This window comes from Oncorhynchus gorbuscha, linkage group LG13 (assembly GCF_021184085.1).
Source record: "Oncorhynchus gorbuscha isolate QuinsamMale2020 ecotype Even-year linkage group LG13, OgorEven_v1.0, whole genome shotgun sequence".
In the NCBI taxonomy this organism is placed as follows: Eukaryota; Metazoa; Chordata; class Actinopteri; order Salmoniformes; family Salmonidae; genus Oncorhynchus; species Oncorhynchus gorbuscha.
The window spans coordinates 34,850,417-34,871,169 of NC_060185.1; the positions used below are offsets into that span (position 1 = coordinate 34,850,417).

General features: G+C 46.4%; 1 protein-coding gene across 25 annotated transcripts in view; it reads left to right on the top strand.

Annotated features, from left to right (window-relative positions):
• LOC123992782 (elastin-like) overlaps nucleotides 1-20,753 on the top strand; it is a 105,053-nt gene that overhangs the window by 17,909 nt on the left and 66,391 nt on the right. For all 25 annotated transcript variants that reach the window (XM_046294285.1, XM_046294276.1, XM_046294277.1 and 22 more), the window contains exons 3-7: nucleotides 3,117-3,167; nucleotides 4,726-4,821; nucleotides 5,014-5,040; nucleotides 20,069-20,194; nucleotides 20,414-20,551. In XM_046294285.1, the coding sequence (XP_046150241.1) occupies nucleotides 3,117-3,167; nucleotides 4,726-4,821; nucleotides 5,014-5,040; nucleotides 20,069-20,194; nucleotides 20,414-20,551 (438 nt within the window). The remainder of the gene's footprint in view (nucleotides 1-3,116; nucleotides 3,168-4,725; nucleotides 4,822-5,013; nucleotides 5,041-20,068; nucleotides 20,195-20,413; nucleotides 20,552-20,753) is intronic.

Genomic DNA, 20,753 nt, shown 5'->3' on the forward strand with positions numbered 1-20,753 from the left:
TATAGCTAGCTATATCCCAATCCTTTCCCTTCGGAAAGTATTCAGACCCCTTGACTTTTCCCACGTTTTTCAGCAATCTACACACAATACCCCATAATGACAAAGCAAAAACACGTTTTCGAAATGTCTGCAAATTGATATATATTCTTTAACAGAAATACGGTATTTACATAACTATTCAGACCCTTTGCTATGAGACTTGAAATTTAGATGTTTCTACAACTTGATTGGAGTCCACCTGTGGTAAATTCAATTGATTGGACATGATTTGGAAAGGGACACACCCGTCTATATATGGTCCCACAGTTGACAGTGCATGTCAGAGCAAAAACCAAGCCATGAGGTCGAAGGAATTGTCCGTAGGGCTCCGAGACAGGATTGTGTTTAGGCACAGATCTGTGAAAGGGTACCAAAAATTGAAGGTCCCCAAGAACACAGTGGCCTCCATCACTCTTAAATGGATGAAGTTTGGAACCACCAAGACTCTTCCTAGAGCTGGCCGCCCGGCCAAACTGAGCGATCGGGGGAGAAGGGCCTTGGTCAGGGAGGTGACCGAGAACCAGATGGTCTTTCTGACAGAACTCTAGAGTTCCTCTGTGGCAATGAGGGAACTTTCCAGAAGGACAACCATCTCTGCAGCACTCCACCAATCAGGCCTTCATGGTAGAGTAGCCAGACACTCTACCATAATTTAATAATAGTAGACGACGCTACTGTACATTTAGGCCTACTTGTAAACGAAGCCCAACCGCCTGGTGTCTATACTTCTGGTTGAAGACATCAGTGACTGAACTGTAAAACTCCTCCCTGTTGGCCCTCAGTTTTAAAAGTCTCTCGGTCTCGATGATGGCAAGGGATGAGAGTTGTTCTTGATCGGTATCCCTTTCAGCGCAGAAAATGTCCTCTCAACAGATGTTGTCCACAGAGCCAGTCTTTCCATTGATACCACTCAGATTTAAATGATCTTGGTATTATTCTGTCCCTTCCTTTGATGTAAGTCCTTAAGCTCAAGTGTTGGTCTTCCATCCCGTATTACCCCTTGTTTCGCTAGAAAATCAGATGTTTCAGATGCAATGTGTTGGCCATCCTGATCAGCGTACTTTTAGCTAGCAGTTAAATGATCGCAAGCACCAAAAGGCAGCAGATGATGTGTGTCATCCATAGACAGAATAGTGCTCTGCCTTTTGCGCTAATATGCATGCGCATTTATTATTAAATGGGACATATTGGGAATGGGATACATGTATAGTACCAGTCAAAAGTTTGGACAGACCTAGTCAAGGGTTTTTCTTTATTTTTACTATTTTCTACATTGTAGAATAGTAGTGAAGACATTTACATTACATTTAAGTCATTTAGCAGACGCTCTTATCCAGAGCGACTTACAAATTGGTGCATTCACCTTATGACATCCAGTAGAACAGTCACTTTAAAATAGTGCAACAGACATCAAAACTATGAAATAACACATATGGAATCATGTAGTAACATGTATATTCTTTATTATTCATTTATCATTCATTTTCAAAGGGTAGGACGCCTACCCTGACCACACCCTGACCACACATCACTGATAAAGTAGTACATAATCAATTAAACGGCAGCATGTCTCAATTTCAAAAGCAGGTATACAACACACACATAAATATGTATACAACACACACATAAATATGTATACAACACACACAACATAGATCATATAATGTACCAAATACACCTTTCCTGTTTCCCAGCATACAACACAAAACCCGTACAACTAAATTACTGTAGCATTACTGGAAGGGTTTTCTTCTGGTGAAAGAGAGGCGGACCAAAATGCAGCGTGGTGGTTATTCATGTTTTTAATAAAGACGACTATACATGAACAGACTATACAAAACAAGAAAAGTGAAAACCCAAACAGTCCTATCTGGTGCAAACACAGAGACAGGAACAAGGACAATCACCCACAAAACCCAACACCAAACAGGCTACCTAAATATGGTTCCCAATCAGAGACAATGACGAACACCTGCCTCTGATTGAGAACCATATCAGGCCAAACATAGAACTAGACAAACCAGACATGTAACATAGAATGCCCACTCAGCTCACACCCCGACCAACCAAAACATAGAAACATACAAAGCAAACTATGGTCAGGTGTGACAATTACGTACTGAAGAAAAAAAAGCACATGTTGGGTCAGTATATTGCAACCCACAGTTTAACCATTAGCCATGAGCCTGTAGTGTACAGTACTCTATGTCTCCATCTCAACCATAAACCAACCAACGATCACCACTGCACTCCCTCTCCAAACACACTAAGAGCCCCCCGTGGCTGTTGGCTTTCACTAGTGTTCAGCACGTAAAACATTAACAATCACCAGGACAGTTGAACCACACACCTCCAGCCTTTAAACCAGCCTTAAACAACAGGCAGGCAACTTGAAATGGTCCTAAACGGCTGACTCATATGTAGCCCTCTTGATCATTACTGCCATATACAGAAACCCAATATCCCTTGTATTTTCTCTCTCTCTCGCTCCATACTATTTCCCATTGTACTGTACCATTTCCCTCTGGATAAGCATAGCTGTACCGTAGGATTGAGGCCATAAATTACAGTGAAATACAGTGTGAGGAAGCATGAGTTGCCACACCGACCCTGTGCATTCCTCTCTTCACTCTGAGAGGTTAAAAGGTGTCTCTGGGATACTGTTGGAGATTTAGTGTGTCCCAAATGGCACCCTATTCCACACATGGTGCACTGCTTTTGACCAGGGCCCTGGTCGAAAGTAGTACAACTATATAGGGAATATGGTGCCATTTGGGACACCATTTTGAATATTTAGAGATGTAGAGATTTAGAGCCTCCTATCCACCACAGTGGTCTAGTCTCTGTATGGAGAAACTGTATCTGGTCAGGTCAGAGACCGGAGGACCCAGAGCTAGCAGATGATCTAAGGCCCAAACAGCAGGACGGATGGATTAATGGAGGAAAGGAGGGAGGGATTGATGGAGGTATAGAGGAGCCAGGGGGAGAACTAAAACGAACGTCAACCTATCCATTGTATCATAACTCTCTTTCTGCTTCTCTTTCTGTTTCTTTTTATTTTCTTGTTTTACCAACAGGTGCTGGTGGGATACCCGCAGGAGCAGGCTACAAACCAGCTAAAACTGGGGGTGAGTAGAAAAGACTTACTTTAATATCCTCCTCTAATAGTTGTCACTTAGCTGGACTAAGAGAGACTATCAGAACTCAGGATAAGACCCAGATGCAGTCAGCTAGAGTCACAGATGTTTATTGACCCAAACAGGGGGCAGGCAAAATGCAGGTCAAAGGCAGGCAGAGGTCCGTAATCCAGGGCAGAGTCAATAAGGTAAAGAACAGCAGGCAGGCTTGGGATCAGGACTGGCAGAGGTTCGTAAACGGGTCAGAGTCGGCCAGGTATAGAAAGGCTTTCAGGCTCGGGGTCAGGGCAGGCAGAATGTTCAGAACCGGGGAAACTAGGAAACAGAATTTGAGAAAGCACGGAGACAGGAAAACACTCTGGTAAGACCTGACAAGACGAACTGGAAACAGACAAGCAGAGAACACAGGTATAAATACACTGGGGATAATGAAGAAGATGGGCAACAACTGGGAGGGGGGTGGAGACAAGCACAAAGACAGGTGAAACATATCAGGGTATGACAGACGCCGTCTATGCTGCTGCTGAGACCTACAGTAATTAGGGTTTTCACAACCACAACATTGTCACAGAGCTTTAGGCCAGGGGACTAAACTGGGTTACATGCACCAGGGCCACTCTCATCACAGCCACTCACATAGAGAGATATGGAGAGTGGCTACTATATCTGGTCTTATTACGCTGTCAGAGCAGAGACAGCAGCATGCATTGTAGTGAGGTGCGTACTGGCGGCAGAGAAGTCAGGCGCAGGAGGGAAAACCTTTTACAACGGTCAACAGAACAATACAATAAATGGGTCAAACAAAACCCGGTAAATACCAGCATACCGTGCACAAGCACTACAAGAAACAATTACCGACAAGGACATGGGGGGGAACAAGAGGGTTAAATACACAACATGTAATTGATGGAATTGGAACCAGGTGTGATGGAAGACAAGACAAAACCAATGGAAAATGAAAAGTGGATCAGCGATGGCTAGAATGTCGGAGACTTCGAATGCAGAACACTGCCCCGAACAAGGAGAGGGACCAACTTCGGCAGAAGTCGTGACATGCATACTGGACACCCTGACCACTACAGTACACCACATTAACTACCACAACCTCACACTTTTTAAGTCAGTCAGTGTGTAGCTATGTCACAAAACTGCTGGAATAGAATAAGCATAGTTTTGCATGGTTTAGCCTACATCTGCGAAATGACTCTCGTTCCATCTCGGAAAGCCTACATTGTGAGTTCTCCTCCACTCCACCACATGGCCAGAAGCTAAGCTAATAGTTTAGTTATTGTGTTGGTTCTAATGACACTCTTGTTGTTGGGTAAACACAGTGCTCAGAAACAACCACTGTCGTTAAGTCTGGTTTAACAAGGTGTTCAGTGTGCTGTCCTGGTCCCCATCTGGGTGTGTACTGTGTTGCTGTCAGGGAATGGCTATGGAGTGAGGGAAGTGTTGAGTTATAAGCTTACATACTGTAAGTGTTATTGATGATGATGATGATAGTGATGACAAAAATCTGTTGCCTAACCAGACCTTATGTTTCCCCTAGCTGGTGGATATGGAGGACGGGGTGGTGTTGGTGCTGGAGGTCTGGTCCCTGGTGGCGGGGCTGGAGGCATAGGAGCGTTAGGCCTCGGAGGAGGAGGTGTGTACTCATCTACAGAACATTGAAAGTTGAGACTTTAACATTTATTTTAAAGCCCTTGCACTGTCAACCATAGCGCTATGTTTGACTGTGCAGTGTCAATGATGAAATGAAATATGTTTATTCAACGTTAGTGTATTTTTATTTTAGTGGATAATTTGTAGATGAATTATTTGGTGCTTTGTTCAACAGGAGCCGGTGGAAAAGGCCCCAAACCTGGTAAGCTATCTGCTCCAACTCACTCTTTCGCACTCTATACCATTTTGTACAGTTCTGTAGAAGGCACAAGGCAGGTACCAGTACTGTACCAGACTATTCTGGTAGTATCAAGTCAGAGTATCCTGTTATGCTTTTAACTAGGAAAATTCCTCTCGGGCATTGTTGTCAGTAAGAAATCTTATTGAAGTGTTTTAAAAAGGAAGGGAATTAGAGTTATTACTGATAGGAGGAAGTGGGTGGTGTAGTTATTTGCTAATACTGTATGTATAGAATGCATTAGAGTGCATGTCAATGACGGGCGAAACCTGAAGTGTAGCGTATTGCATACTGTAGTTCAATGAAGGGCTACCTCTCTTGACGGACTGTCAGCCACATCTCCCTTATCACCCTTGTGTTTTAATCATGGCTGAGTCTCCCTGGTTGGCTGCTGTTTGGGAAGTCCTGTCTAGGGTGTGACCCGGTGCGCTCCACATCTCCTCCATCCCTCAACCGCTGCTCCACACTTCCAACCTTCAACACTATATCCCATCACCCTTTCCTCAACCCCTAGATGTCCCAGACTGAGTGATGATTGGTAGTGTGAACTCCCATCATCGCCGCCCCAACACAATGGTGCCAACGCGTTGATGAATATTTTTGTAACGTTAGGCCGACACAATATCTGGAAACGTCCTTGTTGAAGTTTTGCCACTGCCCTCTCTACTGATAGTGTACTGTAAATATTGTTTTTGCGCTATTCCAGTGTGGAGCACAGTATTAGGGAATTAGTCATGTTAAGCCATTATTTAATTTCCTAAACCAGAGGTGATTACATCTAGGCCACTACCACGGCTGTGTGCTTAGAGAGATAAGGAGTAGAATAATATTCTTAAAGTCTGATAAGATTTAGAACAGATTACTGTAGGCTCCTTGAAGACTGAGTTTCTTCCTCCGTCTCTCGAACAAGTAATTGAGTTTCAGAAATCTGTTTTGTGAAAGCGTCCTAATATTGGATATTAGGTAGAAGTGGACTTTGGCTGGGGTCGCCAGCTCTGCAGAGCTCGGCTTGGGAAGTATGATGCTTTGGCTTTTGTAAGAGTTAGAGTTCTCTCTCGCTCTTTCTCGCTTCTCTCTCTCTCTCTCTCTCTCTCTCTGTCTCTCTCTCTCTCTTCCTGCCTCCCTCCCTCTCTCTCAGGGCATCTAAGGCTGAAATTAGATTATTGCTCCCAGTCCCTTCAAACAGGCAATGTGGGAAAATATATGGGGCAGGTCGAACAGGAACTGTCCATTTGACCGAGAACAAGAGACAACCTTACAGCTGTAATTTGTAAATTATTTTGCTCAGCAAGGGCTTTTCATGCAAGGTGACTTTTTGACATTTGAGATGTATCCATTCCAACAGCTGAGGTGTTGACTGAAGCTCCAGATTTGGTGTTTCACTCGAGGGCACATGGGCTGGAACCAAATGAAGTTTCCATTACAAACACAGAGCAACGTTTCCATTACAAACACAGAGCAACGTTCCCCTAAGTTGAGGGCGGTTTGGATCCATACAGATCATTTAGCCTTTGTTTAGATGGTAATGTGTTCTGATAGTTAGCTGAGGTACTGTACCTACACACTAACATGAAATAGTGCAGGTAGGTACAACGTTTAAGGAAACCAAACGCAGAAAGGCATTCAGGCCAGGGGAGGGTTACCTTGTCCATTGACCTGTTGAAAGATGAGTGTATCCTGAGCTAAAACAATGTGAGGATTGGCTTTTAAACCAGACACCTGTTGCTTTCTAGTATTCTCATGTGGATTCTTTCCCCTGCCGAGACCCATTTCTCATCATAAACTCTCTGGTGATTGAAGCTTGAAGTGGAGCATCAGCGGCACATATCAGACACACACCTTGGCCCTGGCACACACACACACACACACACACACACACACACACACACACACACACACACACACACACACACACACACACACACACACACACACACACACACACACACACACACACACACACACACACACACACACACACACACACACACACCTTGGCCCTGGCACACACACACACACACACACACACACACACACACACACACACTCACACACACACACACACACACACACACACACACACACACACACACACACACACACACACACACACACTCAGGCACACACACACACACACACACACACACACACACACACACACACACACACACACACACACACACACACACACACACACACACACACACACACACACACACACACACACACACACACACACACACACACACACACACACACACACACACACACACACACACACACACACACACACCTTGGCCCTGACAGAGAACAGCAGCTGGTGATCAAAGTGGCGTGACAGCTGAATCATTGTCAGACGTTTGCCAAGCCTTGTAAAACGCTAGACTACTAAATGAATTGTGATTCCTGTCAGCATTAACATTTGACGAGTGTGTGTCCATTGGACGAGTCGGTCGGGACCAGAGAAAAGAGAGCAGCTGGGCCCTGGACCTGGGCTCATCATTCCCCCTAAAGCTAAGGTGAATTCCTCCTACATACCTTGTTGCTTTGCCAAACCTGGACAAAACTTCTTACACGTTTTGATTTTCTAAATAACCTCTTGTCACTAAGAGTTAGCAGGGAGACTGCATAACAAGAAACATGGACAACATCGGTGTTTTTACAGTAGTACTGTAATTTCACTACGGGAAATATATAGAATGTTTATCAAAGGTTAACTCTCAGTGGACTGAAGGTTTAAGGGTGACACTCGAAGGAAGCGATGTGCTGCAGACTCTCTGTATATTCTCTCCTTATACTGTAGGTCAGGACTGCAAGTCACTCTTCATAGGGCAAGGCTGCATATCACTCCTCATAGGTCAGGGCTGCATATCACTCCTCATAGGTCAGGGCTGCAGGTCACTCCTCATAGGGCAGGGCTGCATATCACTCCTCATAGGTCAGGGCTGCATATCACTCCTCATAGGTCAGGGCTGCAGGTCACTCCTCATAGGTCAGGGCTGCAGGTCACACCTCATAGGTCAGGGCTGCAGGTCACACCTCATAGGTCAGGGCTGCATATCACTCCTCATAGGTCAGGGCTGCATATCACTCCTCATAGGTCAGGGCCAGGTCACCTCATAGGTCAGGGCTGCAGGTCACACCTCATAGGTCAGGGCTGCATATCACTCCTCCAGGGCTGCAGGTCACCTCATAGGTCAGGGCTGCAGGTCACACCTCATAGGTCAGGGCTGCATATCACTCCTCATAGGTCAGGGCTGCAGGTCACACCTCATAGGTCAGGGCTGCAGGTCACTCCTCATAGGTCAGGGCTGCATATCACTCCTCATAGGTCAGGGCTGCAGGCTAGGTCATATCACTCCTCATAGGTCAGGGCTGCAGGTCACTCCTCATAGGTCAGGGCTGCAGGTCAGACTGTACTGTACACAGCTGGGCTGACCTACTGTCTCTATTAGTCTGGAAGGAACTTCTGACTCAAAAGACTACACATTATGATATTGCAAAATGAAGCAGTGAAACATTGGAGGGTGTTTCCCTGCTTGTGAACTTCCTGGGTTTTGAAAAACAAAGACCGTCCTTAAGCTTGATTTTTATCTTTTGAAGAAGGGATGTTTGTAGAAGCAGGGATGGGTGACATGACTTCCTAACATGACTTCAGCTCCATGTGAAACTATGTTTAATGGTGGAATAGAAAAGGAGATGCTCAGAGAGATGAGGATGGGTTTGAGAAAAATATATATTTTTTTTTTTTTATTTCATCTTTATTTAACCAGGTAGGCCAGTAGGAACAAGTTCTCATTTACAACTGCGACCTGGCCAAGATAGTTCAAAGCAATGCGACACACAGAGTTACACATGAGATAAACACACGTACAGTCAATAAACAATAGAAAAGTATGTTTACAGTTTGTGAAAATGTAGTAAGATTAGGGAGATAAAGCAATAAATAGGCCATGGTGGTGAAATAATTACAATTCAGCAATTAAACACGGGAGTGATAGATGTGCAGAAAATGAATGTGCAAGTAGAGTTACTGGGAAGCAAAGGAGCAAAAAACAAGAAAAAACAACATGGGGATGAGGTAGTTGGGTGGGCTATTTACAGATGAGCTATGTACAGGTGCAATGATCAGTAAGCTGCTCTGATAGCTGATGCTTAAAGTTAGTGAGGGAGATATAAGTCTCCAGCTTCAGTGATTTTTGCAATTCGGTCCCGTCATTGGCAGCAGAGAACTGGAAGGAAAGGCGGCCAAAAGAGGAGTTGACTTTGGGGGTGACCAGTGAAATATACCTTCTGGAGTGCGTGCTACAGGTGGGTGCTGCTATGGTGACCAGTGAACTGAGATAAGGCGGGGCTTTACCTAGCAAAGACGTATAGATGACCTGGAGCCAGTGGGTTTGGCGACGAATATGTAGCAAGGGTAAGCCAACAAGAGCATACATCTAACGATTTGCGTTTGTGGAAGAAGGTGAAGAAACCCAAAGTGCAGCGTGGTACGTATCCATAATACTTTTAATCAAAAATCAATGCGCAAACAAAAACAACAAAACGATAAACTAACAGTTCTGACAGGTGCAACAAACATTAACCAGAAAATAACTACCCATAGTGGGAAAACAGGCTGCCTAAGTTGCCAGCTGCCTCTGATTGGGAACCATACCGGAGTGGAGGGAGACTCTGGCAGCGCCGGACAGGAGGGAGACTCTGGCAGCTCCGGACAGGAGGGAGACTCTGGCAGCTCCGGACAGGAGGGAGACTCTGGCAGCTCCGGACAGGAGGGAGACTCTGGCAGCTCCGGACAGGAGGGAGACTCTGGCAGCTCCGGACAGGAGGGAGACTCTGGGCGCAGGCACAGGACGCACTGGGCTGTGCAGACGCACGGGAGACAGTGCGCAGAGCCGACGCAGGATATCCTGGCCCGAGGAGACACACTGGCTGTCTGGAGAGCAGGGCTGGCACCATCCGCCCTGGCTGGATCCTCACCCTAGCCTGGCAGATACGGGGAGCTGGGCTGTAGCGCACTGGGCTAAGAATGCGTATTGGGGGCACCGTCCGCTCCACCACATAACACGGTGCCTGACCAGTACGACGCCCGCCACGGTAAGCACAGGGAGTTGGCACAGGTCTCCAACCTGACTCTGCCACACTCCCCATGTGCCTCCCCCAATACATTTTTGGGGATGCCTCTCGGGCTTCCCGCTCAGCCTTAGCTGCCTCCAGTTCCTCCTGTGGACGGCGATACTCCCCAGCCCGTGCCCAGGGTCCCTTGCCTTCCAGTATCTCCTCCCATGTCCATTTCTCCAAATAGCGCTGCTCACCTGTCCAGGAGTCCCTTCCACGCTGCTTGGTCCTTTTGTGGTGGGTAGTTCTGTTTCGTTGGTGGAATAAGGTGAAGAGGACCAGAGTGCAGCGTGGTACGTATCCATAGTACTTTTAATCAAAAATGAATACACAAACAAAAACAACAAAACGATAAACAAACAGTTCTGACAGGTGCAACAAACACTAATCAGAAAATAACTACCCACAACCATAGTGGGAAAACAGGCTGCCTAAGTATGGTTCTCAATCAGAGACAACGATTGCCAGCTGCCCCTGATTGGGAACCATACCAGGCCAAACACATAGAGATAGAAATCATAGAACACAAAACATAGAATGCCTACCCCAACTCACACCCTGACCAAACTAAAATAGAGACATAATAAAGGAACTAAGGCCAGGACGTGACAATACAGGTTGCAGTGGTGGGTAGTATTTGGGGCTTTGGTGACAAAACGGATGGCACTGTGACAGACTACATTCAATTTGCTGAGTAGAGTGTTGGAGGCTATTTTGTAAACTACATCGCCAAAGTCGAGGATCGGTAGGATAGTCAGTTTTACAAGGGTATGTTTTGCAGCATGAGTGAAGAATGATTTGTTGTGAAATAGGAAGCAGATTCTAGATTTAATTTTGGATTGGAGATGCTTAACTTGAGTCTGGAAGGAGAGTTTACAGTCTAGCCAGACACCTAGGTATTTGTAGTTGTCCACATAAGTCAGAACTGTCCAGAGTAGTGATGCTAGACGGGCTGGCGGGTGCGGGCAGTGATCGGTTGAAGAGCATGCATTTAGTTTTGCTAGCATTTAAGAGTAGTTGGAGGCCACTGAAGGAGTGTTGTATGGCATTGACACTCGTCTGGAGGTTTGTTAAGACAGTGTCCAAAGAAGGGCCAGAAGTATACAGAAAGGTGTCATCTGCATAGAGGTAGATCAGAGAATCACCAGCAGCAAGAGCGACATCATTGATGTATACAGAGAAAAAAGTCGGCCCGAGAATTTAACCCTGTGGCACCTCATAGAGATTGCCAGAGGTTCAGACAACAGGCCCTCCAATTTGGCACACTGAACTCTATGCTTTCCTAACTGCCTGTGTATATCGTGGGGGCTTTTCCCTGAAAAGTTGCATATCGTGGGGGCTATTTGATGCTTATGCAGTATGCCACAGGATGTTTTTGTGCTGGTCAAGGGCAGTCAGGTCTGGAGTGAACCAATGGCTATATCTGTTCTTAGTTCATTTTTTGAATGGGGCATGCTTATTTAAGATGGTGAGAAAAGCACTATTAAAGAATAACCAGGCATCCTCTACTGACGGAATGAGGTCAATAACCTTCCAGGATACCTGGGCCGGGTCGATTAGAAAAGCCTGCTCGCTGAAGTGTTTTAGGGAGATTTTGACAGTGATGAGGGGTGATCGTTTGACCGCGGACCCATTACGCACGCAGGCAATGAGGCAGTGATTGCTGAGATCCTGGTTGAAGACAGCAGAGGTGTATTTAGAGGGCAGGTTGGTCAGGATGATATCTATGGTGCCCGTGTTTACCGATTTAGGGTTGTACCTGGTAGGTTCCATGATAATTTGTGTGAGATTGAGGATATCTAGCTTAGATTGTAGGACGGCCGGGGTGTTAAGCTTATCCCAGTTTAGGTCACCTAACAGTACAAACTCTGAAGATAAATGCGGGGCAATTAATTTGCATATGGTGTCTAAGGCACAGCTGGGGGCTGAGGGGGGTCTATAACAAGCGGCAACATTGAGAGACTTATTTCTGGAAAGGTGGATTTTTAAAAGTAGGAGCTAGAACTTTTTGGGCACAGACCTGGATAGCATTACAGAACACTGCAGACTATCTCTGCAGTAGACTGCAACTCGTTCCCCGTTGGCAGTTCTATCTTGGTGGAAAATGTTGTAGTTAGGAATGGAAATGTTTGAATTTTTGGTGACCTTCCTAAGCCAGGATTCAGACACGGCTAAGACATCAGGGTTGGCGGAGTGTGGGCACTGGTCAAAAGTGTGCACTATAATTGGAATGGGGATGTATCCTTTGTCTCCTGGTGCACATGTTTCTCATTAGCAGAGCTCAGACCTGTCCTCTGAGCTGTCATAGGGAATGTGCGTGTTTTGGAACACATTGATGGCCCTTGGCCCCTGAGGGTGTGTAATGAGCCCATCTTCTCAGAGACACCCTGGCCACACTGTGACAGACCACATCCCCCTGAAGGCCCTATCTCGCCCTATCTCCCATCATTCCCCTCCTCACCCCTTTGTACTTACTCTCCACCAACCCTTCCCACCCCTCCTTCCCCTCTCCTCCTCACCCCATCCCCTCACCGTCCCCTCCTTAAAGGAGCCCTTTCCTCACCCCCTGCTTCTCCTTCCCCTCTCATCACCTCCCTATCCTCTCCCACCGCTCCCCTCCCCTCATCCCCGATTCCCTATTTATCTTTTCCTGGAATGGCCTTCCACCGGCCAGAACTTGAGCCAGGCCTCCAGCCCTGAGACACTGAGGCAAATACTAGAGACCACAAGATTTTCATATCAGTAGGCTTATAAGGGAACATAGCCCCAATATTTTTCATCCCTCAAGTTGTGTGTGTTGTTAGTTAGAGAGTTAGAAAGTTGGCTGTCAGAAATTTCAAGGCATGGCATATGAGGGTGCAGAAAGACACAATGGGCTGGACCCTGGAGATGGAGGCGGTGGGAGCATGTGGGTCTGTGCAGGGGTGATATCGTTGAACATTTTCATTTAAAAAAATGTAAATTAAAAAGTTGTTTGTTACGGTTGTTTGTTATCCTTGTGAATGAGTCCACTGTGTCCAGCCCCAGTAAGATGGACTTTTAATTCAGAGGACTATCGATTCTGATGAGTTTTCTCACTGAATTTTATCTGTTGCTTTAATGTATCTTAAAGATGAAACTGAATGCTGGATTATGACAAAAGTTGACTTCCTTGTGCTACAAGTTACTATATTCAGTACCAGATGTGTTCTCATGATGGTCTCTTTGTAGTTGTGTTCCTGTGGTCTTGTTCGTTCTGCTGACCATGTTCTCACAGTTATTAGCAGTTTGCAGTCAGTGGAAGATGACTCTCCCCATGTGTCTCCTGGCCAAGTCTCCTCAACCTCTCTCCCATGCAGTCTGCCAGTGGTTCTGGACTGAATTCTCCACCTCTCCCCAGTCTTTACGGTTTGCTGCCAGGGGGTCTGGAGCGAGCAGCCCTCTCCCCTGCCTGTACTGTGTTTCCCTCCCCTCCCTTCCCTTCCCCTCTCCTACCCCTGCCAGTGTGTCTGTCTGTGCAGCCCCAACCTCTCCCCTGCACATTGTCTGCCAGTGGCTCTGGTCTGAAGCGAGCAGCACTCTCCACATCCATCTGGCCGAGCAGCGTAAGTGTTGTTTATGCAGAGATGGAGAAATCTCTCTGCACCCATTTCCCCAGACGTTCATTAAGCTAAATAGTCACTGGAACGACCTCAGTAACAGTCACTGTCAGACTAGGGGCTCTATTCAATCCGTATCGCTGAAGTTCAACGTTACAGCATATATGTCGGCTCAATCAGAAATAACATTTGCATTTCTATCACACAATCTCTAATGCTTCAGCGATCCAGATTAAATAGAGCCCTAAAACCACAGGCCTGAGTCTTCTGTTAGCTCAGCAACAAAGTGCAAGACAATGGAGCCTGGAATAAACATGTTATGAATCAATCACAGTTAAACTAGATAATTTAACTTGATGTTATCACCTAATAGCTACGATATCACCCTTTTATTTGGGAAAGCTGGTTGCATTATACAGCTCCCAACTCTACATACTGTTACAAGCTTTAACACATAGACCTAATGGGTTTGTATGACATGTGGGTAGGTTTATTATCTTATACTCATTGTAAAGGATGCTTTGTGGGTGTCTTAGCTGGTACCTGCTGTGTATATCTGTTATCACTTGATTTGTTGTGTTATTGTGTAGTGTGTTGTTCATCACTGACAGTTGAGCTCCCTTAGTGTGATCCAGATTGGGCCACAGCCACAGTGACTTGTATAATTGTATAATTTCTCAACCCTGACTTGTCAGAAAAATATTCCGCAGGCAGGCAGTGAAATTAATATGTGGACCATCTGGGCATGTTACCATGGTCACTGGTGTCTTCTGCATTTAATCCAACCCCTCTGAATCAGAGAGGTGCGGGGGGCTGCCTTAATCCATATCCACGGCGCCCAGGGAACAGTGGGTTAACTGCCTAGCTCCGGAGAAGAACGACAGATTTTTGCCTTGACAGCTCTGGGATTTGATCCAGCAACCTTTCAGTTACTAGCCCAACATTCCTACCTGCCAGGCTACCTGCCTGCCCCTAGATTGTGGCACTGGGATTTGAACCCACGCCTCCGTAGAGACTGGAGCGTTAATCCAGTGCCTTAGACTGGTCGGCCACACTACCCAGTATGAGAGTTGGGTCATAATAATATCTCAGGAGTATACTACTGTATATCCCTAGACCCATCTCTCATACTGGCCAACACATCTACCTGTTTATTATTATATTATTGCAGTGCTCAGCCCTGGCACAGCAATTATGGCATTCCTTTGGACCAGGATGAAAAAGTACCAGGATAGCGGCACGTCAGAACCTCTTACTCTCTCCTGTACAGAGCCTAAAGAAAGTCTGAGGAGAGCTAAAAAAAAGGGAGAGCAGGAGGCTGTGTGGTCTGTTTGAATGGGAAAAGAGCAACGGGGTGACAGACTATATGAATTGTGGCATAAACAATGATATCATTCATCGCAAACTCAATGAGTGGATATGTCATGACTCATGACTCATGCAGCTCTGTGTGAATGAGCGAAACGGTAATCAAGTGTAATAACTTCTTTACATGAAGGCATGTGATTAGACAGATGTTGTCATGGTGAAATGGAGGATGGAGGCTTGGTGGGAATGTTAGTTAAAAGCAGGCGGTGCTGGCGTGAAAGTTTATATGTAAGTGTGTGTGTTTGTGTGTGAGTGAGTGAGTGAGTGAGTGAGTGAGTGAGTGAGTGAGTGAGTGAGTGAGTGAGTGAGTGAGTGAGTGAGTGAGTGAGTGAGTGAGTGAGTGAGTGAATGTCACTAGGCAGGGCTAGGCTTGGCACGGTGGCTTCTCTGTAATCCACATAAGTACAATGGATCGTTTTACAACAGCCTGTAAATTGGAGCCATTCGAAAGAGCTGCTCGCCCCCTCAGAGTGTGTGTGTCAATGTGTGTCTTGGTGTATTTGGGTGGGTATTAGCTAGCTTATGCAAACACGTGCGTCGCTGCCAGGCTCGGCACAGAATATACATCAACCGCAGGACAAACATATCCGAACCTGGACCAATTCTTATAACGACCAAATGTAAATAACCAGACAATAGGCGATCGTGTCCAAAAAAATGCCTCCAATTTCTCCATCTTTTATTCCATTCATTTGGGCCTAAACACTGGCTTAAGGCATAGACATAAACTGAATAAGAGATGCCCAGAGTCCTGGGTCTGAAACCACCACCAACCTGGCCTGTTTGTAGAAGCCAAAACTTCCTGACAGTTCAGTACTTGGGGTCCTCTGGCAGGGACATGGCTTTGGGACATCTCTCTGACAACTCCATGGAAAGGAAGGAGAAAACAAAGGGCTCACCGCCAACTAAGAGCCTGGCTTGTTGTCACCGACCAGGGTAGTGTGTGTGTGTGTGTTTAATCAGTCCAGCATGCCTCTTAGATCTGCTCCACATAGCTTCTTCATGACTGACAGCTTGGAGAACCTGGAAGTGACAAGGAGCAGGGGAGTTCACCAGAGGGAGAGAAAGGGGGATTGAGGAGAGAAGGGGGTGGGAAGAGAGATGATGGGGGAGCTACAGGGTGTCCCACTCACACCATCTGGAATCACCGCTTGTACCTAACGTCACTCTTCCTTGTCCTTCACCGTGCACTACTAACACAAGAATGCACCATACCCACTACATCATCCTACATCATGATCATTTGATTACTGATACCATCGGCTGTAATGACAGCGCAAGACATCTATTATGATGTGTAATGTGCCTATAAAGTGGAATTTTACATCAGTCCACACCTGAGGCTGGGGTCCACCTGTCAGTCACAGCTAACCACAGATTCTCCAAGGACATGAGAGCAGATTGTAGCTTTAATGAAATAGACATCCAAAGGATTTCAGACTCACGTCTTATCAGAACATCAGAGGACAATCTCAGACTGTGTCATTACTAGTGTTGGTTTTAGATCATGGCTGACTGTAAGCCTGATTATCCTACCGTATCATCTATCCACATCCTTCCACATTCTCTAGCTATTCTATAGCGACCGGGCTGCTCAACATGCTCATACAGAGCCAGGGCTGGAAAAGTAGAAGCCTATAGCTCTGTTTGGCTCTACATGTATAATCTCTGGCCTCAATAATCTACCGTGACTCCAGTCTCACACTCTTGTCATGTTGAGACAGCGAGGAAGAGGTCCCAGAGATCTCCTTGGCATTCCGGAGTTCTGAAGCTCCTATCCCAGGTCTCGCTCTCCGCTCTCACCGCCCTGCCTGCTGCCAGTTACCGAGGAACGCTGCCATGGAATTCTCCTCTCTTAAATTAAACTCTTCACCAGCTCCAGCTGGTTCTGGGAGAGGGGGGATATCACAGGCTAGAAGTGAGAGAGTGGGGAGAGTGGATCCATCTTTCTTTCCCTTCTCATGTTTGGCTCCCTCTGCCTGCCCCTTTTAACACAACAGGCCTGATGTGCAGAGCTGCTGTGACCCGATCACCAGACTAGACTAGATGACAGTGAGACAGAGAGACAGAGAGACAGAGAGACAGAGAGACAGAGAGACAGAGAGACAGAGAGACAGAGAGACAGAGAGACAGAGAGACAGACAGAGACAGACAGACAGACAGACAGACAGACAGACAGACAGACAGACAGACAGACAGACAGACAGACAGACAAGAACTCTTGATTATTGGATTGCCTTGCCTAAACTATGTGGTAACAGATAAGAGAGAATAGGACAGCGTTTTAGAAACACTATTGAAATCAGACCCGCTGTTCTCCGTTACATGGCCCGTACTATAGCTACAGAATCGATGACCTGAAAGCACTCATTTGTTTCGCCAGTTTGTCTGGCCAGCTACAGTCCAATGTCTATGTAGTATGTGATAGGTACATTGGACCAATTTGTCATTCAAACAGAGTGAAAGTATGATGCATGAAACTGCATTATTATCACTTTATAATTTTCTGGCTCTGCCACTCTCTCTCTCTCCTCTGCTGTGCAGGATTGGTTTTTCCGTCCCATCTGTCTTGTATTTAATGTCTTTGACCTTTTCACGGCTTCTCTCGCTCTCGGGTCCACTGCCGGTTTGGTTTCCATTAGCCCTATGGCTCTGCATGTCTCACCTAGACAGACAGCCATTTTGTCTCACGCACACTATAGTGACCTGTCAGTAATCTGCTAATTGAATGTCTTAACATCAAATAACAGTACATTGGAGGAGAAACAGTGTGTTTCACAGCTAGTCAGGGTCAGGTCAATGGAGTTTCCATGTGTGCGGTTCATTACAGCAAACAAACTTGGGCCTTGCAGTACACCTGCTTCCAACAAGTTCATGTGTGAGCCAAGACAGGCATGTTTGTGTGAACTGACATGCTGTAATATTATGCCTCAGACAAAGGCCTGCCTGTTGGAGCTGACAGCTTTGGGTAAATATGACTAAAACATATTTTGTACTGAGCTCGTATGTGTCTCGATGATACAATCTGTAGAGGGTTGCCAATGAGCAATGGTCCAGACAGAGCATGTTGCTGTGTTCTCTTATCCTTAAGATAAAAAGACATGACTTTGAGGGCATTACGGTTACTGTAGAGTAGCTTCCCTTTCAGCTGTTTTATACAAGTGAGATCCAGTGATGTTGGAGCCATAAAAAATGGAGTCCTGTGGTGAGTGGGACGGCCTTGCTGTCTCTACTGTCTTTGAACCTGGTGTGAGAGTCTGCCCACTCATTCTTTCTTCTCTTTCTCCTTGCCTTCCCCCCTCCCTCTCGTGCTCTCTCTCTCTATTTCAATTTCAATTTAAGGGGCTTTATTGGAATGAGAAACATATGCTTACATTGCCAAAGCAAGTGAAATAGATAATAAACAAAAGTGAAATAAACAATAAAAAATGAATAGTAGACATTACACTCACAAAAGTTCCAAAAGAAAAATGCATTTCAAATGTCATATATACAGTGTTGTAATGATGATCTCTCTCTCGCTCTCTCTTTCCCTTGCTCACTCACACACACACACGCGCACGTGCACGCGCACGCGCACACACACACGCACACACACACACACACACACACACACACACACACACACACACACACACACACACACACACACACACACACACACACACACACACACACACACACACACACACACACACACACACACACGTGTTCCCTCTAAGGAAGGGTTGGTGGTGTCTGCCTTTCGTCTCCTGGTCTGTGATCAGAGGGTTCAGAGCAGCGTAGCAGGTGGCGGTCAACCCTGAGCGCTAAGCGAGTCTCACACAGCCAAAGGGAAAGAGAGAGAATGTGTGTGTCTCTCTCTCACTCACACACACATACACACACCTCAGACTGGCCCGTGCTCCTCTCCTAAACAGAGAGCTGCCAGTGAGACATTCCAACCCTCTGTGCTGGTCTTTTGTCTCCTCTGAGAGCTATGAAAAACCAACAGCTTTGAGATAGACTGGCTGTCCAACCCCAGGCCAAGGGAGTGTACTGTACCATTTAGACTAATGAACGACCTGGTTTTGCCTCTTCCTCAGCCCTGTGCTGCCTCCTCCTCATCACCTCCTTGTTTCTAAGAATGTCGTTGGTTGAGCAATGGAATGAAAAGGTTTAAAGGAGGTGGATTAGTACGAGGCTGTTTAGCTTAGCGTCTGTCTCGCCCCTTCCTCCTCCTCCTCTTTCTCTACTCTCCTCATCACCACGTGTCAGCTGTTGGTTGAGCAATGGGAGGTGGAGCACGGATAGGAGGAGATCTGGAGGACCTAGCTTAGTGTGGTGGGGATGTCAAGGCCTTGGCAGGACGTTGCCCACAATTGTTTTGACTAGAGGATGAAACCCTGTCTTGTTCTATCGCTACCCCTTGCATTCCTCCTCGCCTCTCTTCCCTCTCTCCACCGCTGTCTGTGGACAGCTGGGCCATGTCTGGAATCATCTGCCTCCTCTCTACCCTCCTTTTCCCCTCTTCTCTCCCGCCTCCCCCTCCCGCTGTTCTTGTCAACAATAAGAAACCCAAGCTGGAATATGACTTAATTTATGTATGATTACCATGTGGGAAGAATACATTTTTATCTCCATAGAGATTGTTGCAGCATGCCAAAAACCTGTTGCCGCGGCAGCCACGAGAGATTGGCTGTTCATCTCTCAGCCTCTGACTCCCTCTAGTAGGCACAATCTGACATTACCACCACCAGCACTCCTTGAGACCTACTATATACAATCAAGTCAAACCTCTATTTTCTGTGCACAACCTACGCACTTCATGTGGATCTGAAATGATGTTCACTAATACTGCATCATACTCTCTCTCTCTCTCTCTCTCTCTCTCTCTCTCTCTCTCTCTCTCTCTCTCTCTCTCTCTCTCCTCTCTCCTCTCTGAGGTTATGGAAACCTTGGTGCTGGTGGTGTTGGGGTTGGTGGTCTTGGTGGTGGAGGATATGGAGCTGGTCCTGGAGCAGGCAGTCTAGGAGCAGGAGCCCTTGGAGGAGGATACGCTAAGCCTGGAGGTACAGTAGCAGTGTCACTTCAGGTTCAGGTTCTTGGACCACCAATTGTACTGACCCTGTGTCTTAGTGCTGTTCAAGCTAATACTATGCTAAAAGACCACTTAGGCTACCAATCATTCCTGGCCACCGATAAAGCACTTCACAATATGACACAATGAGACACAGAGTGTTAAAGGGTTAGATTAATAACCACACATGGCTTCTCTCCCCTGTCCTCAGCTGGTTATGGAGGAGGCTCGCCGTATGGAGGCTCGCCGTATGGAGGAGGTGGTGCTGGGGGCTACTTCCCTGGAGGTGGGCTGGGACAGAAGGCAGGACCCAAGCCAGGCTATGGGGCAGGAGGTGGACTACAACCAGGTACTGTACAGACAGAAGAACTTTTCAAAGCCATGCTTCTCTATCAATCAATCAATCAAATGTATTTATAAAGCCCTTTTTACATCAGCAGATGTCACAAAGTGCTATACAGCAACCCAGCCTAAAACCCCAAACAGCAAGCAATGCAGATGTAGAAGACTGGCTGGCTAGGAAAAGCTCCCTAGAAAGGCAGGAACCTAGG